This window comes from Bidens hawaiensis, unplaced genomic scaffold (genome assembly GCF_021521415.1).
Source record: "Bidens hawaiensis isolate Kalapana, Puna unplaced genomic scaffold, B.hawaiensis_p1.1 tig00025571_1, whole genome shotgun sequence".
NCBI classification, from domain to species: domain Eukaryota; kingdom Viridiplantae; phylum Streptophyta; class Magnoliopsida; order Asterales; family Asteraceae; genus Bidens; species Bidens hawaiensis.
The window spans coordinates 199,311-217,086 of record NW_027494083.1 but is presented as its reverse complement, the minus strand read 5'-3'; the positions used below and the strand labels follow the sequence as shown (position 1 = coordinate 217,086).

Below are 17,776 nucleotides of genomic sequence, written 5' to 3'. Positions count from 1 at the left end.
TTGATATTTTGACACTTCACCAATTGATAATTTCATAAATCCCGCCTTTTGGAAAAAAAAAGAGAGAGCAAATTCTCGCTCCATTTTCAGCTCAAAACAATCCCAAACCTACGTCTTCTCCGGCAAGGCCGTTCGCCGATAAATGTCTACGTGGCAAGTCTTCTCCGACGCTGGAAACAATTACACGTGGCAGCGTAATGAACCACAGAAACAACCTCTAATTGAGAACCCAAGGTCTCCTCACAATCTTCCTTCAATAGCCGATCTATTGTGTCAAGGTATTATCTTCCTAATTCTCAATTCACACACATAGTTGTCAATTGGTGTGATCGAGTTCAAGTTGTGTAGTTAAATGTGTAAAACAATGGAATGGAATGGATATAGATGTTAGGGTTTTGACAGTTGGAGTAATTGCTTGTTTTCGAAGCAGGTTATGCAAACCTATATGAGGATCAAGGCGTTGAAGTTGAGACTTCTCCAGGATTTAGAATTGGATTGGGGAAACCGGTTGTTGTGCAGCCGTCTTCCTTACTGAAAGCGTTGCGCATAGCTGGGAATCAAGACACTGGAGCTAGTGCTGATACAGGTTTGCATTTGAGAGAGCTTTATTTGTAACATTTTTGTACGAGTGGGCATGTTCGTGTTTGTTTGCTTAAAATCTAAACGAACAGTTCACGGGCATAAATGAACATAACTAAAAAAAGATATACGAACATAAATGAACATACATGAACTGATGTAAACGAACGCAAACAAACATAAATGAACACACTTAAATAACTACAAACGAACAATTATGAAACCATTAAGTAGATGACTCATCCATATAATATATAATAATTATTTTCTATTAATATGTAAACAGGCATAAATAAATGAACATAATTTAACGTTCATGAACATAAATGAACGAAAAAAACATGTGTTCATGCTCGTTCGCTTAATTAAACGAAGACAAATTTTGTGTTCATGTTTGTTCGTTTATTTACTAAACAAACATAAACGAACATCCTGCCAAACGGTTCACGAACAGTTCATTGAACGTTCGGTCGTTTACAGGCCTACACCTAATTGAGGCATTTGAAAGTTGAAACTGAATAAACACATACACATATTAAGTCAATTGGTGTGTTTGGGTTCAAGTTGTGTAGTTAATGGTGTAAAACAATGGAATAAACATAGATATTAGTGTTTTGACACTTGAAGTATTGCTTGTTTTCAAAGCAGGACATCTAAACCTATATAAGGATCATGGTGTTAAAATTGAGACTACTCCAGCATTTAGATTGGGGAAACTGGCTGTTGTGAAGCCGTCTTCTTTAGTGAAAGCATCGTGTATAGTTGGAAATAAGGACATTGGAGCCAATGCTGATACAGGTTTGCATTTGAGAGAGCTTAATTTGTAACATTTTTGTACGAGTATGATGATCGCGAAACACCTAGTTGATGCATTTGAAAGTTGGAACTGAATAAACACATAATGTATTAGGTCAATTGGTGTGTTTGAGTTCAAGTTGTGTAAAATAATGGAATGGACATAGATAGTAGGGTTTTGACAGTTGATGCTTGAAGTATTGTTTGTTTCAGTTGCAGGATATGCTAACCTATACGAGGATCAAGGTGCTAAAATTGAGACTCCACTAACATTCAGGACTGGACTGGGGAAACCGGTTATTGTGAAGCAGTCTTCTTTAGCAAAAGCATCATGTACACTTGGAAATCAAGACATTGGTGCTAATGCAGATACAGGTTTGCTTATGATCTTAGTAAGGGTTGTTCATTTTATGATTTTTTAATATTGAATGATGGTGTATACTTGTTTTGAAGCAGAGTATTTGAAGGTAGACGATAATTCGAAAGAAGTTGGCACGCCTTTTATATTTAGGACTGGATCAGGGAAACACGTTTCTATAAAGCAGTCTTCCATGGCTAAAGCACTATCTATGTTTGGAGGTCAAGATGATGATGATGATGCCTTTGTAGAAACAGGTCTAGCGTTTACTTATTTTATAATGTTTAGAATTAGATTAAAGTTGATATGTGAATTGCTTTAACAATGTAGTTTTCATACTTGTTGATTGCTAACCATCCAATAAAGAGAGATAAAGTGGCATTATGGTTATGGTGTGTTATCATATAATAAAACTCACTGTGTGAGACCAAAGTATATATTGAATATGTATATCTGATTCATTATTATGCATTTCTCCCCTCATATGTTGCTGGACTTATATCAATTTAACAGATAATAGCATCTATAGCGTTGAGTAGGAAAAACAAGCTATATATGTTGCCTCGGTTCAAGAGGTCTTGGTTTAAAAACAGTAGAAATTGGGTTTAAAGAATACTATTGTTTATATGAAAGCTTTTTTAATGGAGATGACATTGAAGTTTTGAATATACATACTTCTGACTGGCATGAACATTACAAAAATATATATTATTGCTTCAGTTGGTACGTATAAACTTGGATATATTATATATGTCTTACTACATACAAATTAAAATGAGATCCAAGTACTATTATATTGCTACCTGTGTGGTTTGTTGAAGGTGTAATCAGATTGAGCTAACTAAAGTGTGTTAATTTCAAACAAAATAGAGTTATTGTTTGCTAATCATGAATGCTTATAACAGCATACTGATTGTTGGAGTCTTGTTTTTTTTTTTTTTTCTAAAACAGGATGCTTTAAGGTATTTGAAGGTAACAATGATAAAGTTGAGACTCCTTTGACATATCAAACTGGATCTGGGAAACTGGTTGCAGCAAGAAAGTCTTCTATCGAAAAGGCATTCTCTATTCTTGGAGACCTAGACGATGAGAATTTTTCAGGTAATGCATCACTTTCTTTGAAAGTTAATACTATTCCATGAATATAATTAAAAAAAAGCTATTATAATTAAAAACTAAGATCATTTAGGTAATACCAATAGTTCAAAACTAGTAGTGTAGTTCCAAAAGTTGAATACCAAAAGTTCAAAAGTACTAAAGATTCATACAAATGCTCATAGTTCAAAAGTAGTACCAATAGTTCTTGTGGGGTCAGTTAAGGTATAATCAGACTGTAGTAACTAAAGTGTTTTAAGTTCAAACAAAAGTTGAAAACCAAAAGTTCAAAAGTACTAAAGATTCATACAAATGCTCATAGTTCAAAAGTAGTATCAATAGTTCTTGTGGGGTCAGGTAAGGTATAATCAGACTGTAAAGTGTTTTAAGTTCAAACAAAATAGAATTATTTTTCGCTAATCATGAATGTTCATAACAACATACTGATCGGTGGAATCTTGTTTTTTTTTTCCCGAAACAGGGTGCTTTAAGGTACGTGAAGATAACAATGATATAGTTGAGCCTCCTTTGACATTTCAAACTGGATCAGGGAAATTGGTTGCAGCAAGAAAGTCTTCTATTGAAAAGGCACGTTCTATTCTTGGAGACCTAGATGATGAGGGTTTTTCAGGTACTCACTTCTCTTTGAAAATTATTACTATTCCACAAATATAATATAAAAAGTTGTAATTAGCAATTAAGAGCACCTGGTTAGTACTAAAAGTTCAAAAGTACTAAAAAATGACGCTCATAGGTCAAAAGTAGCACCAAACGCTATGCCGGAATTCTTTCTTTTTACTCACTCATATGAGCAATAACATTCAAACGAGCTGACTTGGTAGTGGCAGTGCAACTCATAAATACAGTCAATGACTTGTGAGTCTGTGCCCGGCTCGGTCCTCGTTGACTAGACTTGTAATCTGTCTGCATCAGAAAAAATAGCAATCACTAAAGCATAGTTATTAAAAGCCCTCAATTCTTGCACATATGCCCATTTTCCAGGCGAGGCCCAATGTATGCGCTTCTAGTTCCTAGGCCCTCGCTTCTAGAAGTTGACAACACCACTATTGGAATTGATAACAGATCAAGAACAATGATCATTTGAACCTTTACCATTTATTAATTTTTGAGCTTTTGGTTTTCATGTTTTGAACATTTTGGTACTTTATTTTGAACATTTTGTTATTCAAGTTTTGAAATTACATTTGAATCTTGACTCTTTTAGAACTTTATGTTCTAATTGAATGATATTAACTGTTTATAACAGCTTTTGTTTATTTTATATGAAGAATGATATTTTTCTAGTACATAATATATTGCATTTTTTTTTTATTTAAGTGGCCTTTTTTTTTCCGTAGGCTTTCATTTTTTTGTGCCTTGCGCCTAAGCCCCAGGTGAGGCCTATGTGGCTTGAATGGACCTAGCGCATTTGATAACTTTGCACTAAAGTTTGGCTTATTGATCGTATACTGAAGAAAATGTACCAAACGCATGCTTAAAGAAGCATAATAACTACCCCAGATGTTTCATTTCAGTAATTCAGTTATGCTTATGCATTTACACCCTTACATATTTGACACTGGTGATCTGCCATTCTAATAATATATGCACTTATATTTTTTATTTTTGTAATACATATTGTTTTAATATGACAGATTGCACAGTTAATCCAGATAATGGAACCAACTCCATGTTCACAACAGGGTCAGGAAAAGCTGTAAACATATGTTCTACAGGTCTCATTAAAGCCAGAAAACTGTTAGGATTGGAAGAAAATTCTGTTCTTAATAATGCTTCCAAAGACCTTGAACAATCAAGAATTGCAAATGCTGGAACTAGTTTAGGGTTTCAAGAACCAAATTCAAGCTCTAAGTTTCATTCTGGAGGTGAAATCAAGGATAGAAAACCACCACCACTACCAGCTATTAAATTTCAGACAGCTGGCGGCAGATCTGTAAAAGTTTCTGGTCATGCATTAAAACAAGCAAGGAGTCTTCTAGGCGATCCTGATTTGGGGAACTTTTTTAAGGAAGGAGATATGCTATTTTCATCTGATATGAACAAAGAAAATAATGTGCATACCCCTTTTAGTGATATAATATCAAAATCAAAAGCTAAAACAAAGCAAATGCATAACAACTTTATATCCCCATTAAGATCAGTTTCATCTGATAATAAGACTATAGGCCTGAAAAATAATTTGATCAAAGAATTTGATGCAGTGGGACATGAATCACATGATATCAAGCAGCATAATGATAACACTTTAAGTGTGCATAAGGCTTTGAATAGGCCATTGGTAGATATTTCAAATACTTTTGGTGCCGACAATAAACAAGTCACAGGAGAAAAAAGGAAATTATCTAGCCGAAAGTATCCTTCTCCGTTCAAGAAGCCACGAAATTCCAAATTTATTCCTCCATTGACCAAAAATTCAACACTAGTTTCTAGTGGTAAGTTCAAATACATTTGTTCAAATTTGCTTCTTATATTAATTTATGTATAAACATTTATTATACAATTATATTAGGTACCATGCCTAAAATCTCTGAAGGGTCATGCTGCAAAAGAAGGGTTTCCACTCGATACCCTTTTCAGTTTTCTCGCAAATATATCGATGAGTATCTTGGAGAGCCTCCTTTTTTTCAGAGCAGGGTTAGTAGACTATAACCATACATTCTCATTGTTTGGATATTTGATTTCATTTGACTCGACCGAGTTTGTAATGCATTAATGTCAAATTGTCAATAGTTTGAGAACTGTCCTGGATGGTTAAGAAAGATAAACTCAGAGAATGCTGGTGAACACAAGTTTGAGGATGAATCAGGTCTAAAATGCATTGGTCTGGATTCTGTTATTCACATGTTGGCTCAATCAGGATGTTCAATTCTTTTAAAAGAGTAAGTAGCATAATATTACTTAACAATTCTTTTTCCCTTACTATGGGGCTGTTTGGGGTTCCTTATTTTTACCTCCTTATAACTTATAACTTATGATAAGTTAAAAAAAAGTGTTTGGGTTTCCTTATTATGTGAGAGGAAATGTTGATAAGTTACACTTTTGTAACTTATGACTTCTCCTTATAAGTTATAAGGAGGTGAAAATAAGGAATCCCAAACAGCCCCTATATTTGCTTATTTACTTGTGGGGATTATCCATTAATCTATCTGTCTATCTAATTAAGATATGCATGCTATAGCTATCATGATGGATATTTATATTTGTAACTGTAGGTGGGTTGCAAATCACTACAGATGGATAGTCTGGAAACTTGCATGCTATGAAAGATCATATCCTGCCAAATTTTCTGGGAAACTTTTAACTCTTTCCAATGTGCTCGAGGAACTGAAATACAGGTACTTGCAGTTGCACGTTCTCTAATCAGGGTTTTTTGTTTTCTTAACTGACTTATTGAATACAGACATGCTTATGAAAATCAGTTATTATGACTAGTTTATGTTTTTTATAGATACGAGAGAGAAGTTAACAATGCTCACAGATCAGCTTTGAAGAGAATTCTAGAAGGAGATGCTCTGCCTTCTTCTCCTTTGGTACTTTGCATTGCATCTATACAGTTGAAGTGTAATGCAGAACCAGATATAGAGCCATCAAATGCCACTGAAAGTTCAAGCATAGAATTAACAGACGGATGGTAAAAAGTAAATAAGTCTGTAAATTTGAATCTTGTGAACAGGTGTAAATTCTTTGTCTTTTAGGTACTCAGTAAAAGCCACATTGGATGAATTACTTGTAAAGCAACTTGTTTCTGGAAAATTGTTTGTGGGACAAAAACTTAGGGTACTTAAAACATTTCCCTTAGTTTGTTTTAATGACACTTCTTTTCTTAATTTCTACAAATCTTTTTTTTTACTTAATTGTAATTATCTTTTGAAGATCTGCGGAGCTAGTTTATCTGGTTGGAACACACCTGTTTCACCCCTTGAGGTAAGTTATGCTTAATACATATTGTTTTAGTTTTACCAATATGGCTTTCATAAAACTACTTATATCACTAGGCATCATCAAGGATGGTTAGCTTATGCTTGCACATCAATGGGACTTATAGAGCTCATTGGGCTGACAGTTTGGGATTCTGTAAGAATTATTTACATACTTTGTGCATTATTTGTTTCCATTTTTAAAAAGATATGCTGTCTCTTCTAGATCTCATTTGTGGCTGTGCTGCTGTATATCTAGGTAAAAGTGGTTGTGTTCCATTAGCATTTAAGTGTATTAAAGGTTCTGGAGGGGTAGTTCCCAGCACATTAGTTGGGGTCACTCGGGTATACCCTGTTCTATACAGGGAAAGGTATGCTAAAGCTAATATAATATACTCTTAGTAATATTACCTACTTCAGTTTTCTAATATATAGAAACACGTTTTTATTGTTTCTCATTTTAGGTTGAGTGATGGAGTTTTTGTAGTGAGATCAGAGAGGATGGAAAACAAAAGGATGCAATTGTATGACCAGAGGTAAATCTATTACATCAGTTATATTTACAAGTGGTAATTTCATATTTCATATAGTTCTTATAGAGACTGTTTCACCTATTAATAACAAAATTTTATCTTTCCCCTCACTTCAGGTTATAACTTTGACCATATTGCAAGTTTCTCTTTAACTAATGACAAGAAGTTTATTGGTTGACTTGTTTTGTAGACGTTCAAGCATCATGGAGGGCGTTATGGCTGAGTTTCAGTCAGGGCTAAAAAGTTTCCAGATTGAAGATGATGAAGGGGAGAAGATTTCAAGGCTTCTAGAACAAGCTGCTGAACCGGAAGTCATTATGGCTGACATGAGTGTAGAACAACTGACATCATTTGCTACTTATCAAGCAAAAATTGAGGTATATGCTTATGTCTAATTGGTCAAATGGGCAAAAACAAAAGAAAACTGTTTTAACAATAAAATATATGAACATTTCTGATTTTTTTTTTGTAGGCGACTAAACAGTCAGAGATAGATAAATTAATTGAAAAGGCATTGGAGGACGCTGGATTAAGTAGGAGGGAAGTCAGCACTCTCATGAGGGTCAGAGTGGTTGGTTTGACTAGTCAAAGCTATGTTCAGAAGAGCTGCACACGGCAGGGATTGATAACAATATGGAATCCAACTGAAAAACAGGTGAATCTATGTCATGCATTCAATTTAGTTATTTTTTACTTTCTTCTATGCTCAAAATAATAACATATAAAATTATAAACAAGATTCCTCTTTTTCAACAAATCTTCAAAACAAAACAAGAATACAAGATAAACTAATGAATGCAAAATAATAATAATAAGCAATATGTTGTTATTGCAGCAATCAGAGTTGGCTGAGGGGCAAGCATATGCTGTTGCAGGTCTCACACCAATTAACTCTGATACAAACACTATTTATTTGCGTGCAAGAGGATCTACAACCAAATGGCGTCCATTATCTCAATCAACAATTCAACATTTTCAGTAAGTCCTTTATTTTATCTATTTTTTTCATATTATGATGAATATTTATAATGTCAATTTCAATCCATTTAATTATAAGTGTGTTGATTTGATTTTTGTTTTGTTCAATAATAGGTCAACTAAAAAGTAAGTAGATCCGACATTGAGCTAAGTGTATTACTGTATTTCACCATTTTAAATTCACAAAAACTTTGAAATTTTATTTTAAAAATGCTAGTTTTTATTATTGAAATAGTATTAGTTTTTAATCATACTTGACAGAGTTGCATTAATAAAATATTTGGTATGCATAAAACTGGTAAAACCAAACAAAAAAAAAATGGTTTGGTTTTTGTATTTTCAAAAAAGCCAAATTTTTGGTTCTGCTTCAGTTTTGCATGTAACTAAAATAAAAAAAAAAAACGAACCGAATTTATTGACATTTATTTTTTAATTTGAATTTTAAGTAGTTTAAAAGAATTTAATAAGTCCTGTAACCCAAATATTTAAACTCAGTATACAACAATCAATTAGTTATTAATAAGCAAAAAGGTTTAGCTCAAAGTTTTAGGTCCAGTTTCATGATTTTTAGTCAATTGTTTTTCCAGCCCAAATTGTAAAACCGAAAAAACTCAAACGAATCCATACCAAAACTTAAAAAGAAAAGTTTTTTGGTTTTTGTTTTGGGTTCAGGCAAAAACTGACATAAACCAACTTTTCTATTTTGCATAACAATTGATCTTTTAGGTCATTTTTCACTCCTCGGAAACCGGTATCGTTATCACAAATGGGTGAAGTTCCACTTTCCAGGTATTTTCTAACAATGCACAAATCGCTATCTTGAAGTCAAAACAGTCAACATTCAGTTTTTTTGCTTTTTCAGTGAATTTGATGTTGCTGCGTTTGTTATATACGTGGGCCCGGTACATAAATCTTCTCAACAGAAAAGACAATGGGTTTTTGTGACAGATGGCAGTATTTCATCGCATCCACGCCAGCTGTCACTGTCAGACTCTTTGCTTGCAATAAGCTTCTGCTCACCAGCAATTGACTGTGATTCCATGGTACCAATTAACTACAACCTTGTAGGATCAACGGTATGTCACATCCATCATTGATAGCTGAGGGCGTTTTCGTCAATTAAAATAAGCAAATGAAGTTTGTTACAACTAACCTTTTTTCATATGTGATGTAGGTTGGGTTTTGTAACCTTGTTAAGTGTGCAAAGGACCAAACGAATAATATATGGGTGGCTGAGGCAACCGATAACTCGACTTACTTTTTAAGTTATGACGGTTCGAATTCTAAGCATTTGAAGGATGCAGCTGCTTCTGCTGATCAGTGGGCAAAAGGGTCAACCCTGGTATGGATTTTAATTATTTATTTGGAGATTTTATTAAAGAATTTTTGTATTTTAATTCAATTTTTAAAGTGCAGATGATTGAGAAGCTAAAGGGGAAAGTATCATCTGTTGTTGCTGGAAAGGTATGATTTTTATTTCTAAAGAGTGGCCTAAAATATAATGTTGTCTAGAAAACTATAGAATTAAGAATGATGAAGTTAATTTAAAACGAAAGTTAACATGTTTATCCTTTTTTACCTGATGCAGTAGGCAAAGGAGTAAATTTCAGGATCCCACTTTGATTGGTTGAAGACGTCTTCAAACAGAAGACAAGATCAACCTCAAGAGCGTTCTATAGTCCGATTTTTTATTTTTTTTTGGGTACAATACAGCACTAGCAGTAGTGTAGATTTTTATGGTATAAAATATTTTTGTGTACAGAATAACGGTACAATGTTATAATCGTGATAGTAAAATATCCAGAGCAAATTAGTTTGTTGAAGTTTGGTAGATCAAGTCATTAGATTAAGTGATGCAGTCAACTCATCTTAGTAGTTAATAATGTGTCTTAACGAGCAAACGTTTAATGAGCAAACGTGAGGTTATTGATATGGGCTATATTATTATTTTATTATTTATAACATATAACAAGTTTGGTGTCTAAGTGCCGATTGGGCCATTTGGCGACACAAATTGGTTCTTGGCATTATGGTTTTTTTTTTCTTATTCTTTGGGCCACTTGACGGCCCAAAATTAGTTCTTGGCATTATGGTTTTTTTTTTTCTTATTCTGGTTCCGTAACGAACATAACGTAAACCAACTGAATACGAGTAGACTAACAACCTTAACGTCCATGATCGACAACACTTGAGTTTTATCAATGTCTGATTTTACCAATTGACATCATCCCATTGGTCCATCTCAAATTTTTATATATATATTTTTTCCGTTTTTTAGATCCGGAACTGTAACAAAAGTAACCGAAAACAACGTCCGAGCTCTTGTCGAGTTACCGTCTTAATGTTCGAGACCAACAACACTTCGCTTTTACCGCCGCGTGGGTTTACCGACTAAATAAACGTCGAATAATTAAAATTCTTTTATATCTATATCTATACTATATGTAATATATGAGTGAGAGACCTCTTAAATTTAAGATGTACCACTTTTATTGTATATTGTACAATTAAAAATGCATAAAAATGTAGGGGTAATATAGTCTTTGCTCATTTAAGAATAATTTACAATAATGACTTCTCAACTTCAATCAAGTTTCATTAATTTACTAAACAATTACACATTTTCCCCTCATTTTAAACTAACTATTCCTATTATTTTTTAACGGCCCTAACTTTTTCAAACGTTAATATTTTTTCTAGAAAAATACACCATAAAAATGAGCATTTATTCTCTTTAATTTGATTATGGTATTGCTATAGTTTATTAATTTTAAAATAACTAATATGTTACGTGATTACCAGTTATTACCGGCAACGGGTCGAGCAGATTCGGCTAAGGTGTCGGAACAGGTTAATACAAAAAAGGGTTAATTTAGTTCATGTCGGGATGGGTTTAGATCGAAAGAGGTCATGTCAAAACGGGCATCGAGTTAAAACGTTTTCGGGTTGGAACAAGTTGTCAAAACGGATGACATTGTTTATACATACCGGATTGCTCGCGTATAGGCGTTATGTTGCGTGTTTACTGGCACCACGTTAAATGCATTCAATCGTCGGGTTACGCACTTACCGTTGCGAGGTTACAAACGTACTAACACCGGCTGCCTTTGCGCATACGCTGCTACGTCACGCAAGCACCTGACTAGTGTTAATAAATAATAAGCCACCGCATGGGTTTATTGACTAAATAAACGTTGAATAATTTAATTTTTTTATATATTAATTTGACGAATTTAGTTTTTGGGTTTAACGTTCAAGCTTTACCAACAATGTCTATACCGTAACGAGCGTAACCGATAATGTTCGAATTCGCGTCGAATTCAAGTAACCGAAACTGATGACATTGCGTTGATTTACCACCTCAACGCCCGTGACTGACAACATTATTTTATCACCACTGGGATTTTACCGACCTGCCCGGCGCAACGTGCCGGGTAAAACACTCGTATTCTATATAAATTATAATAAGCATTCCCTACACTTTTGATAGCTTTTGGGTTGTTTTTATTTGATATTATTCTTAAGGGGGAAAGTGAATGCGGTGTTGTTAGGCGTGTAACATTGTATGAAAAACTAATCAAAACGACGTAGTTTTAATTAAAAACCCTCCATTTATTTTAATCTTTTCCATTTTAAAATTATTCCATGTCTTGCGTAAGTCGTAACAGCTACTTGAATCAAAACAATAACACAGCTAATCAAAACGACGTAGTTTTAATTAAAAACCCTCCATTTATTTTAATCTTTTCCATTTTAAAATTATTCCATGTCTTGCGTAAGTCGTAACAGCTACTTGAATCAAAACAATAACACAGCTACTTGAATCAAAACAATAACCATCCTATGCTTTAAAATATGCCAAAATGTCAACGCTTTGATCTAAACGTTTGTTTACATGGATTGATTTCATCCCAAAAGTTCTTAATTGAGAAAATGATTACATGTTTTTTAAAATAGAATTTTACTTGTATTCGATAAACTTGTCATTTATTTATTATTTAAATATTCAAGAAATCCAAGCCACTTATGTATAATTTTAAAGAGTCATTGAGATTAATACCGAACTTAAAATTCAAAAGAAAGAATTAAATTATATATCTAAGAAATGGCTAGTCACTGTGTACGAGCAAGATCCAAAAGGATGAAAATTTTAAGTTTTCTTTGGTGAAATTAGGGGATATGATGCAGCTTAGTAAATTCAAATGTTTTCAGGATTACTAAGTTAAGTGTTTTTTAATGGAAATGATGTAAAGTGAATTAGGCGTTTTGAATCAAAACTACGTTGTTTTGATTGGTTTTTCGTGTAACGTTACACATCTAACAGCACCGTATTCACTTTCTCTTGATAACGATATAAGTTTAGGAAACTAAATATTGATAACGATATAAGTTTAGGAAACTAAATATAAAGTAACAAAGTAAGAGATATAGGCTAGGAGAGATACAAATGCATTTAAAAAACATAGTCAATATCTCGTTTTTTCCCTCTTTATGTGGTGTGCTTGGATTTATAATAACAGGTAATGAATTTGCCCCGTATCGGTTAGATTCGTGACATACAATAAACTCAAAAAAATTCATTAGCAATCACCTAGAATAGTATTGGCATACGCATAACTAATGATAAAAAAATCATATTTCAAATGGCTTGCATTCTATTGGTAAAACTTGCACATTACAAAACTCGTGTGTTGCAGCAACGAAGCTACATAACTTCTGCCGATATCAGTTTAGTTTGATATGGCACATGCCTAAACCCTAAAACTAAATTAATTAACACCCAAAAAGTAACATATTTTATTTAGAAAAGCGACGCAATTTTAGTCATTATTCATTAAATTCGTGACAACATTGATACTCAATCGATCAACCCTAAAATAAATTCGTAAGCGTCCAAATAAAAATAAGTTATATTTTTTTAAATGCCTGATGTGACCATCGCATCACGCGACTTGGACCAATCAAATTTCTGCGCTTCAATCGCACACATTTTAATCTTATAAAATTATATAATATATAACAAGGATAGTGCCCGTGTTACATACGGGTAGAACATATTTAAAGAAGAATGTGCCTTTTAAAGAAGAAACGATAAACAATTTAAACCTAGTAAATTTAATAAGTTTTTAATTCTAACAATAATTAGAATAATTAATATCATAATTACATTAGTAAGTTACAAAAATATAAAAGTCAATATCATTTATTAAAATTTTATTGTGAATATGTGGAAATTAGATTTATGGAAGGTTGATGAATGGAAGCCTATGTGGACAACCTAGGTGAAATACATGTGTACAAAATTGTGTTGCTTTAATATATTAGTTAGATTAGATTTGCATCTAACCTTGGGGTTCTCCAGTGAAGACTCTAGTTCGACCCCTACTCTTGTCATTTTTGGTCGATTATGGCAATGAAGGATTTGAGCTAGACCTTGTGAGTTTGTCAGTTCGAATCCCTCGCTCACCCGGGTTTTCGTCCCACCGAGTTTGTCAGTTTGTCTGTTCTTGTAGTGACACAAAGACCGTCAAGTGATAACCTGTCACACCCCTGCCTAGGGCCTAGGCGTATGACCAATAGTTGGTATCTGTTTTGCAAATATATCAGAGTTACATTCTTTTAGCGGAAGTCATAAAAGATTATTATAATGAAATCTTGGGAATTTAATACCCGTTTTGATTTTTCAAATACCTGCCATTTTAAAATATGATTATTCACAATATTTTAATTAAAACATATGAGCCATCAGATCACCTCTAATGACTATATCCCCAATCTTCTAATCTGGCTTGCTTGTTTGTTCTACCTTTACTATTTCCCTGAAATGTGGGGGAAAAATACGTCAGCTATGTGCTGGTGAATAACACTGACTCAATAAAAAGATTTTCATAATTCATCATAATATAATCATATACAAAATCACCTTCGTTATGATACAACACTAATAGTGTTCAGCGACTCAGTGGGCCTCATCCCATCTCATCGGAACTAAAAATACTAATAGACCACATAATTGGACTTCACTCGCCCTAGAGACAGTCACTTGCCTCATGGTCAGTATGTTTGCAGTGGCCCACTACAAATCATATATGAATGGATCCAGACACATGTATTTTAGCCTGAGTGTTTAGTACTACCTTGTATCAAAACGTTTTTAGAGGATTTGAACCAACCCTCATGCAAATACTTTCATAACTCTTTACATATGGATAACAGTCCATAGTTTATAAGAGTAAACGTTTCATAAACATAGAGGATTTGTACCAATCCTCATATAAAATCTTTTCTGACTCTTTATCTATGGATAACCCTCCATAGTAAATAAATATCTTTAAGACAGTACATAGACGTATTCACGTCATAAAACATTCATAAAAGGTTGGACGTATTCACCTTATAATCAATGTGTCTCACTGATAATAACCTGATCTTTATCTTGGACCTATAGTACGAGAATAATATTTCATAAATAACTAGATCTACAAATCTAGCTTTAAACCTTTAGTCTATTTAAATAACCTTTACCTTGATATTCTTTTCTTTTAGAAAACACATATGTATACTACGTTTCTTCATCGTGAAGAAACGTATATATATATATATATATATCTAATTTCTTCTTTCATAAAAAATATAATTCATCATCATCATCATCGTACTCAGTAAATCCCACCAATAGCAATGCTATGGTAGGGTCTGAGGAGGGTAAGATGTAGACAGCCTTACCTCTATCCCATAGGGATAGAGAGGCTGCTTCCGGTGAGACCCCCGGCTCGATAGTAGTTTTGAATCAAGCCTTGGACATAAGACACATAACACTCAATCATCGGGACACCGGCTGATTGGTGCATGTGCCCTTGTCTTTCGGCTATCAACGCCACCACTTGATGCCTGATTAACCTTCCGCCACTTTTAACGTTATTTTCACGTGATTAGTAAAATAACGTCAAAATTAGTGCAATTTTACTTTTGCCCACCCAAGGGTTCACACATATATACATTATATGTGCGCACCGCAAGCAGGGCGTATAAAAAATATAATTACACAATAATAAAGAATAATATTTTATCTATAATCTTATCTTATGAAAGCTTATTACAATTACTTATCTGATCAAGGTATAGACTATATTCCTGACTAAGGTCTAAGCCATATTAAATAATAATAAAATAATAACTTAAGCAGAACCCCTACCTTATGCGGGTATTTTATTTGCCTAAGCTTTGCGCGGGCAGCACTTTTATTTCCTTATCACGTACTAAAGCATAAACCGTCAGAACCTTGTTTCGAACTCGCTTAACACATCTACGGGTCGTTAAAACTTCAGTTCTTGCACGAATTACAAGAAATCGGAACCTCACAAGAGTCGGGCACGTCTCCCAAGGTTGTGTGTGTGAAAGTGAGTGTGAAAATGGGATGAGAATGCTTCAAACCCGCAGCCCTCTTTTATAGGCAAAGGTTTTACCACCATCGCGTAGCGCGATGGGGTTTTCCCCCTGGCCATTGTGTAGCGCGACGCCGCAATCCACCAGAGGTTACCACGTGTTGACACGTGGTTGATCCGGTTACTTAACCGGGTCATCGCGTAGCGCGATACCCCCTTCCTTCTGGACCATCGCGTAGCGCGACGCCATTTTTTCTAAACTCATGGGAAATTGCATCGCGTAGTGCGATGATCTAATCTGTATACCCATCGCGTAGCGGGATGGGTCTGGAAATCAGAATTTTTATTTTTAGTCTTTGAACTTTAGTATCATGTCACTTCTTGGTCTATCTTCCCCAGTTCAAAAATACTAAAACGGCTCTTACGCGGCTCACGGCGACGCGAGCGTGCGCCACATTGCGCTCACCGCCCTTCACCCATGCGCGTCGGGTGCTTCGCACCCTCTGCTAGGACTAGTGAGAGTGGTTAGCCACATAAGAACATTACCATGGGAAACTCCTTCCTTATAAAGTGCTTTCATTTCTTTCCTACTTTCCATGTGGGATGGAGTTTCCATACTTATTTTCCTTAACATAAACATGCATTCATTTCTTTACTTTATTTTTCCCATTATTTATCTTATGAATATTTTTGGTCCTTCACTTTTAAATTTTGTCAAATTTAGACCAAAATTTTGTGGGTGTTACATAGCCGGCGGTACAGTTTCCCGCGGGAACGCCCAAGTCAAACTCTGAAGCCAACATGGGCCCGGTTAAGACAACACAGTTTGACCAGTGAGGCAACGAGGTTCTCCAAATCGGAGAGTGAGGTGGCCTAAACCCAAAAAAGAAATTCGCAAAAACACAAAATTTGAGGGACCAGTGTTGCCAATTGGTGTTATTACGTTTTGAAATAGAAGTAGCTTAATATCAAAGCAGAGTAATACTAACCATATTAATCCACATGACAATCGATATATAAATATAATAATAATATACATAATACATAAGGAGTTTGGTTACATTGAAGCATACATAATCAATCAGGTATACTATTAAACTTTCACTTGTTTGATTCGTGTTTTGCTAGATAGCTAGATAATTGATTCATTAACAATATTTTGATTAGCGACATTGTTAATATCATACAGTTGTTGATTACGTTACGAAATCGAGAAGAATTAAACCCATTTAGAGCTATTAGCTAGGGTTGTCCGTGGTGCGGTTCCTTGCGGTTTTCAGCTAAAACCAAACCGAAAACCAAAACTCCAGTTTTTGGTGTTTTTGAAACCGTTTGGTTTCGGTGTTTTCAGTTTTGGTTTAATCGGATTTTGCTATTTGAGCTTGAAAATTTTAGGCCGAAAAAAAAGTGGTTAAAAGTAATGAATTTAGGTATAAATAATTTTGTTAATTGTAAAAGAATAGACTGTTATACATTTAACCATAAATATTTGAGTTACATATTTATTAAATTCCTGTAAATTACTTAATATAAAATATAAAAAAACAAAAATTTAGGAATTCGGTTTTTTTGGTTTTTATTACATGCAAAACCAAAACCGAACCGTTAGTTCGTTTTTACAAAAATGTAAAACCAAACCGTCGGTTTTTGTTTCGATTCAGTATTTTCAGTTTGGATTTTTCGGTTTTGGATCGGTTTTTCGGTTTCTTGCACACCAGCAGCCGAAAAACCTTAAATAATTGAAACCTGCTATTGATTTGAGCATGTTATTGAGCAGAGACCGAACCTCAAATAAAGCTTGTTTAGTTGTAGTGTATTTCTAAGTGTTAACTCTTTTATGTTTTAATTTCACAATGAACAAACTGAGCTTTGGCTCGCTTAAGGTACTGCAAACGAGGTCAGTCGAGCGGAGCTTAGGCTCATTTTAGGTTTATCTCAAAGTATAAAAATAATTATTAAGAATGCGTGTGAATTAATTAATAAATAACAAACGAGCCAAGATCGAGTTTGAGAAAACAATTAACTAGCCGAGCTTGGGCTCGGCTTGTTTACACCCCTTATCTAGGGGTGCGCACGATTCAGTTTTGGGTTTGACCGAACCAAAAACCCGAAACT

The 17,776-nt window shown here is 34.2% G+C and overlaps 1 protein-coding gene across 1 annotated transcript; it reads left to right on the top strand.

Annotated features, from left to right (window-relative positions):
* Window positions 1-142: 142 nt before the first annotated feature.
* On the top strand, window positions 143-11,147 carry LOC143571768 (protein BREAST CANCER SUSCEPTIBILITY 2 homolog B-like). Its single transcript, XM_077057108.1, has 25 exons — window positions 143-278; window positions 431-586; window positions 1,183-1,377; window positions 1,594-1,749; window positions 1,831-1,989; window positions 2,684-2,833; window positions 3,309-3,458; window positions 4,483-5,280; window positions 5,358-5,482; window positions 5,579-5,727; window positions 6,061-6,183; window positions 6,297-6,479; window positions 6,544-6,625; window positions 6,722-6,772; window positions 6,844-6,922; window positions 7,025-7,136; window positions 7,230-7,301; window positions 7,489-7,675; window positions 7,771-7,953; window positions 8,134-8,276; window positions 9,003-9,065; window positions 9,139-9,352; window positions 9,451-9,618; window positions 9,693-9,740; window positions 11,079-11,147. Exons 1-25 carry the CDS (start codon window positions 143-145, stop codon window positions 11,145-11,147), a joined length of 3,951 nt encoding a protein of 1,316 aa, XP_076913223.1.
* Window positions 11,148-17,776: the final 6,629 nt, after the last annotated feature.

Bases quoted from the DNA above. Each gene is read 5' to 3' on its own strand.
- LOC143571768 (XM_077057108.1), top strand. From the start codon at position 143: ATGTCTACGTGGCAAGTCTTCTCCGACGCTGGAAACAATTACACGTGG. The intron at 6,184-6,296 runs GTACTTGCAGTT...TGTTTTTTATAG, and splicing joins CTCGAGGAACTGAAATACAG to ATACGAGAGAGAAGTTAACA. The intron at 7,302-7,488 runs GTAAATCTATTA...CTTGTTTTGTAG, and splicing joins ATGCAATTGTATGACCAGAG to ACGTTCAAGCATCATGGAGG.